Below are 6,000 nucleotides of genomic sequence, written 5' to 3' on the forward strand. Positions count from 1 at the left end.
TCTTATCTTGCAGCCCCTCTGCCAGTCACACCCCTTCCCGCCTTAGCCCAGTGGCCTGCCAGCTTCCCATAAATGCCACGTTCCCGGCAGAGCTTGCCACTGGTGGAAGGTGTGGTCTTGTGGGGTCGGTGCATGCTTAAAGCAGGGGCTGGGGGATCCGTGCTGGGCAGGAGCAGAAAGCCCCAGGTGCCCAGGCAAAGAGAAGTGTGTCGCTTTAGGCCAGCTCCTGCAGGGCTCCCTGGGCCAGGCCCAGGCTGTGCCCAGAGCTGGGCCTTGCTGGGCCATCTGGCCAAGGCCTTGCTGGGCTGCCCTTTCAGTGCACCAAACGTGTGCCAGGGACTCTGTTTTATTGTAGTAAAAAACGCATCACATGCATTTACTGTTGTAACCATCATAAATACACAATTCCATGTCATATTCACAAAGCCATGCAGCCTCCACGGCCACCTCACTCCAGAGTTTGTTCACATTCTCTGAAATGGAGCCAGTGCCCACGAACAGGCACTTAGACGTGAGTGTGTAAGGATGTGTAAAGAGCTCAATTTTATGTGGTTTAAAAAGCGCAGACATCCGGGAAGTTACAAGGGACCGACTGAACCCCAACCGTACCCTGCAGCTGGGTGCCAGCCGCCACGTCCCCAGGGCCTCTGCTGTAACTGAGGATGTGCCAGTGCATACCTGCACCTTCATCTTTGCACATTTGTGGCCAAACTGGCAAATCAACAGAGTCAACCTCCAGGAAGTTCCTGTCCTGGGGGAGCTGCCAGGCACAGTCAGGTGTCACCCACTGGGGACACAGCGCACACCTCTTCTCACCTCCTGGCAAGGGTAAGAGGCAGCTGGCCCCAGGCAGGCCACCCCTGGGGTCCACGTGCCCACCCTCTAGTCTTGTCTCAGACAGGGTGTCTGCACGGCCCGCTCGCCGACCGAGGGAGAAATCCAGCCATGCCTGCTCTCACCCGCGCAGCACACTCTCACTGGTTCATTCATACAAAAAACCTTCCTGGCTCAGCACGATGCCTAGACCCATGAAGACCACAGACACGCAGGACAAAGGCAGGCCTCACGGGGCTCAGGCCAGTAGTCACTCTGGACTGTGGGCAAGGCTTTGGGGGGGTGATCTGTCCCCGGGGCTGCCCCGTCCCACCCCTGTGCCCCCGCAAGGACCACGTCTGCTGGTGCTGGGGGCTCGTCCAGGGCAGCCGTGGTGACTGTTCAGGGGCAGCCCAGGAAAACGCACCCACGTGCAGCCTCCTCTTGCCCCTCTGGAGTCCCCTTCCACCCTCACCCCTATGCACCCCAGGGCCGAGCATCACTTCCATTGAAACACCCTGTGTCTCCTTTCTCCAGCCCCGGCCCCACGCCCAGCTGCCTGAGGGACATTTTTCCTCAATGACGCCCAGGCATCTAGAACTCGTGACCAACCAGAGGAGGTGCCCTGCGAGGGCCAGCGAAGGCTCTCGCCTGCAAGGTACCCAGGTGAGCAGACATCCCCCTAGAGGATCAGACACGTTTCATCATACCCAGATGGATAGAGGGGTGGATGGATGGATAAATGAATGGTTGGAGGCCCAGATGGATGGGTGGGGGATGGAAGGGTGGGTGGATCTAATCCTGGGACTCGGGTGAATTCCCTTCAGAACCATCCCCATGGTGAATTTCAGTGCAGGGGCAGTGAGGGGCCGTGGCCCTCGTCAGAGCTGATGGTGAGACCCTCACGCTCCCCTTCTGAGCCCGGAAGGGCCTCTCACTTCAGGGCATAGGGACACATGCCCCTGGAAAGCCTCAGCGCCCATCCCATAAAGAGTCACACCCCGGTCTTGTTAATGGCACACAAGCTCTTTACTCAGATAGACACGGCCCAGCAAGGGGCTCCCGGAGCCCCAGGCCCTCACCCCCACCCTTCCCCTGCATCTTCCTGCCTCGGCCCCCAGGGCCCGGGGTGTTCAGGCTGTGCAGGCCAGAGGAGGAGGTGGAGCTCCAGCTGGGGGCAGCAGGTGTGGGGAGGAGAAGGGCGTGCTCCTGGCTGACCCCTGAGCCCGCAGGGGGTCACAGACCCGTCTGGATTTGCTGCCTGATCCAGGGTGCGTAGGTCGGGATGCGAGCGTAGACCCCAGGGAAGCCAGGCTGGGCACAGCCGTAGCCCCAGCTCACCACTCCCACCAACTGCCAGGCCCCTTTCACCCTGCAGACCAGGGGGCCGCCGGAGTCACCCTGCGGAAGGAGGGGCGAATGAGCAGCGGGGCCAGCAGGGGCGGGGGCTTGGCGGGTGGGGGGGCACTCACCCAGCAGGAGACCCGGCCCGCGCCGCCCGCGCACAGCATGTCGTCCTGAATGATCTTCCTGTCATAGAGGTGCCAGAGGGAGTTGAAGTACAGCTGGTTGCAGAGGGCATTGTCCACCAGCTTCATGCTCACCTGCTGCAGGCGGTACGGCGGGGGCAGAGACTCTGCAGGGAAGAGACGGGCTCTGGCAGCCTGCAAACCCCACCGTCTCAGCCCACAGGCTGGGCCCCGGGCACCGCGGCCGAGGGTGGCCTCCCCCATGCCCACTGGCAGCACGGCTGCAGGGCCGCAGGGTGCAGGGGGGCCCGGCCGCCCCTCCATTCCTGAGTCTCTGCGACTGATCCTGCCTTTCGTGGGAAAGACCAGAGAGAGAAGGAGGCCCTGGGTCTGTCTTCCAGCAAAGTGTCTTCTAAGCTGGGAAAAATAAGTGGGACCATTTCCTGGGAGGACCGAGCTCTGAGCCTGGTCCTGCATCAGCAGGTCACGGAGCACCCCCCACCTTGTGGCCGAATCTCCCAAGGGGAGCGCCCGGGCCGCTAGAGGGGCAAACCAGAGGCGCCCCCGTGCCACCCGGCCCCTTCTCCTCCTCCCTGGGCCCCGAGGCGGCCTGCCCGCAGGCCTCCCCACCCTGAGTCCCCCGCCGGCCCAGCATACCGTACATACTGACGCTGCCCCAGCCTGTCGCCCAGCACTGGCCCTCGGTGACCTCAGGAGAAGCTGACGACAGCCTGATGGGCTTCACGTTCGCGGTTCTGTCCACCGACTCTGCCAGCTGGAGCAGGGCCACGTCCGCACCCAGTCTAGCGCACACGTAGTCAGGGTGGACGATGATGCGGCTCACGTTCAGCAGCGCCTGGTCCCCGTAGAGGTACACGTCCCCCGCGTGGACCCGGTAGGTCGACGGGTCAGCGTCCTTCCTGGGGCCGGAAAGAAGCTGCAGGGCTGCATCCTTGAGGGCAGCACCCCCAGACATGTGGGGAGGGGCTTGGTATTTGGGGCAGAATCCCACCCTGAGCCCAGGCCGCCACGCCTTCTGCTTCACCCTTATGCTTTGCCCCGAGCCGGGCGGCAGCCAGGACTCACCGGAAGATGCAGTGGGCGGCGGTCAGCACCCACTGAGGGTGGATGAGGGAGCCCCCACAGATGTGCGTCCACGAGGCCCAGCGATAGTTGTATTGCCTCAGGCTGACCTGCCACGGCCACTTCCCCTGGGGGGCGCTGTCGCCGCCCATGATGCCCACCAGCTCATTGTCTGGGAGGGGTGCTGGGCAAGCAAGGTGGGGGCTCAGGCAGACCAGGCCCCAGCCCCTGGAGCTCAGCCCTGCCACCCGCACTCGGGCCTCCTCCAGGCAGAAGGAGCTGGCCCAGGACAGGTGGACAGTCACGTGGCCCCCCGGGGAAGGGAGGGCTGGCCTGGAGTCAGGACTCACCTGGGGCCCCAGCGATGGTGTCCCCCAGCAAAAAGAGGGTCAGGAATGGCAGCTTCAGCATCTGTGGGGGGAAGGGGGTGCTGGGGCTCAGGCCCTGGGCCCAGGGCTGGAGAGGCCAAGCTGCCCACAGGCCTGGGAGGGTCAGGGCCTTACCATGCCGGGACTCTGTGCTCTGCTCTGGGGACCTCCGGAGCCCCTTTATTGGTCGGCCACAGGAAGTGGGCGGGCAGCCCCGGCAGCCCTCTGCGGGGGAGGGGAGGGCAGTTCGGTGTCAGGCCGGGACCGGTGGTGGCTGCCCATGCAGGAGCCACCCCGCCCTCCCCCCTTGAGTCGGAGGCTCCTGTCCACAGCCCTCTCCATGCCCCGCTGCACTGAATGGCTGGCCTCTTCCTGACTGGAGCCCCCGGGGCCTCCACACCCCACCCTGGAGGCTTCTTCCCACTTGTCAAGAGCAAACCATGCCTCACCTTCCCCGTGGGTGACCGGGAAGGCAATTCCTGAGCCCTGCTCACGGGCTTCCTGTCCCCAAGCTCAAGCTCAGAGCAGCCTTGCTGGGCATTGGTGACAATGACTGGGCAGGAGTGGCTCAGGGCTACCGGCCTCAGGGACCCAGGAGGTGCCTCGGGAGGTGGCAGGCCTGGACCTGGAGCCGCCTCCCATGGGACAAAGCCAGCCCAGGGAACCCAAGGCAGGCCTGGGGGACAAGCCAGCACCCCCAGAACATAGCAGGACGGGGTGCCGGAGTGGGCAGACACCTTGGGATCTGGGAACGGGGTTCTGAGCACTGCACCCCAACCTGAGGCAAGCCAGGGTGCCCAGGCATGGCTGAACTTGAGACTCATCTGAGAAAGCTTAGCTCCAGCCTCTGAGAAGAGGAGAGGGAGCCCGTGGCTGGCTGAGGAGATGGCTGTCAGGAGAGGCCTGCCGCTTCCAGACCTGGGGTGGTGGGGCGGTGCCCCCTCCCACCCTCCCGCCTCCGCCTGGTGCCCCAGCCCAGACCGACACCACAGGGCGCCAGCAAGCGCCGGCTACGAGACACACACTCAGTGTCCTGCTTTCCATGCAGGCCGTGGGTGCTGGGGTCCCTTATCTAGAAGGGATGTGCCTCAGATGGTCGCTCCTGATGGCCCTTGTGTCCGCTGTTAAGCAATGGGGCCCGGAGACAGGATACGCGGCTGCCTTGACAGGCTCTGCGACAGGATGAGGCGGACGCGTCCTCCCGTTGCTGGTCCGGCACGTGGCACCCCTGCTGCTGTGCTGGGCTGGCCCCCAGGGAGACGAGGGCCACACATGGCGGGAGGACCGGGTCCCAAGGCCATGGAGATGCTGCCAGTTACAAGCAGCTGTTTTGTGAGGAGCTTAAAACCCACTGTGACATGACTTCAAAACCCACACAACTTTCTCTTCCTCCAACTTGAAAATAGTTTTCTTTAATTATGAAAATAATATAAAAGACTCAGGCTACCAGAAAACAAAAATTAGAACGTAGAAATCCCCCACAATCTCCTGCCGGCAGTAACCCCTGAGGCCACCGGCACATACGCATGTGTCCACAGGACCACCCAGCCATGCCCTGCAAGCTCCAGCCCCCACCGCGGCATCTTTAACGGTGCCCGCATCCAAATGGATGGGCTTAGGGTTCATTCCCCAATTCCCCGTCAGACAGGTGGACGCGCGGGCAGTTCCCAGCTATCCGCTGCGGCGGTGGTCGGGGATGAGCCCTCCTGCCTGCCCAGGGGCCCCACGTGATCATCAGTGGGCCCAGTCCCAGCTGGCCCGCATGGGGATCCATCCGTGACTGCGGCGGGGGGCCACGCAGGCTGCACCCCGGTGCCCCCCACGACAGGACGCCCCGTGTCCACGCGTGAGCAGCAGCTGTTTCTGGTCCACCCCGTCTGTCAGTCCCGCCTTTCTGTGCAGCCTTCTGGAAACTCCCCCTGGTTCCTGCTCCTCGAAACCCTCGGCCCCCCTTCTTCCCCGGGTCTCGGGATCAGCCCGCAAACCGCCGTGAAGACCTCAGTGGGCCACCGAAACGGGGCTTGATTTGTGGGTCCCCTGGGGGGGTTCCTCCCCTCGTCCCCGGGCCACCCCTCACGACCTTCCTTACTCGGGACCACCGCACGGACGCCCACCACTCCCAGGGGCACCGCGAGCTGGTGGCTGCGCCTCAGCGACCTCTCCTCCTGGTGGGGGACCGGAGCCTGCGCCCTGCCGATCCCGCTCGCCCGCTGGCCCCCGGCGAAGCCACTGCCCGTGGGCACGCAGGCTCCTGTCTCCTGCTCCAC

General features: G+C 64.0%; 1 protein-coding gene across 1 annotated transcript; it reads right to left on the reverse strand.

Annotated features, from left to right (window-relative positions):
• Positions 1 to 1,818: 1,818 nt before the first annotated feature.
• Positions 1,819 to 3,874, reverse strand: LOC118927506 (putative serine protease 29). Its single transcript, XM_036915850.2, has 5 exons — positions 3,716 to 3,874; positions 3,369 to 3,549; positions 2,940 to 3,202; positions 2,286 to 2,449; positions 1,819 to 2,214 (listed from the first exon to the last, which is right to left on the reverse strand). The coding sequence occupies exons 1-5, from the start codon at positions 3,774 to 3,776 to the stop codon at positions 2,050 to 2,052; spliced, it is 834 nt and encodes a 277-aa protein (XP_036771745.2). The 5' UTR covers positions 3,777 to 3,874; the 3' UTR covers positions 1,819 to 2,049.
• Positions 3,875 to 6,000: the final 2,126 nt, after the last annotated feature.

Source organism: Manis pentadactyla, chromosome 10 (assembly GCF_030020395.1).
Source record: "Manis pentadactyla isolate mManPen7 chromosome 10, mManPen7.hap1, whole genome shotgun sequence".
NCBI lineage: Eukaryota > Metazoa > Chordata > Mammalia > Pholidota > Manidae > Manis > Manis pentadactyla.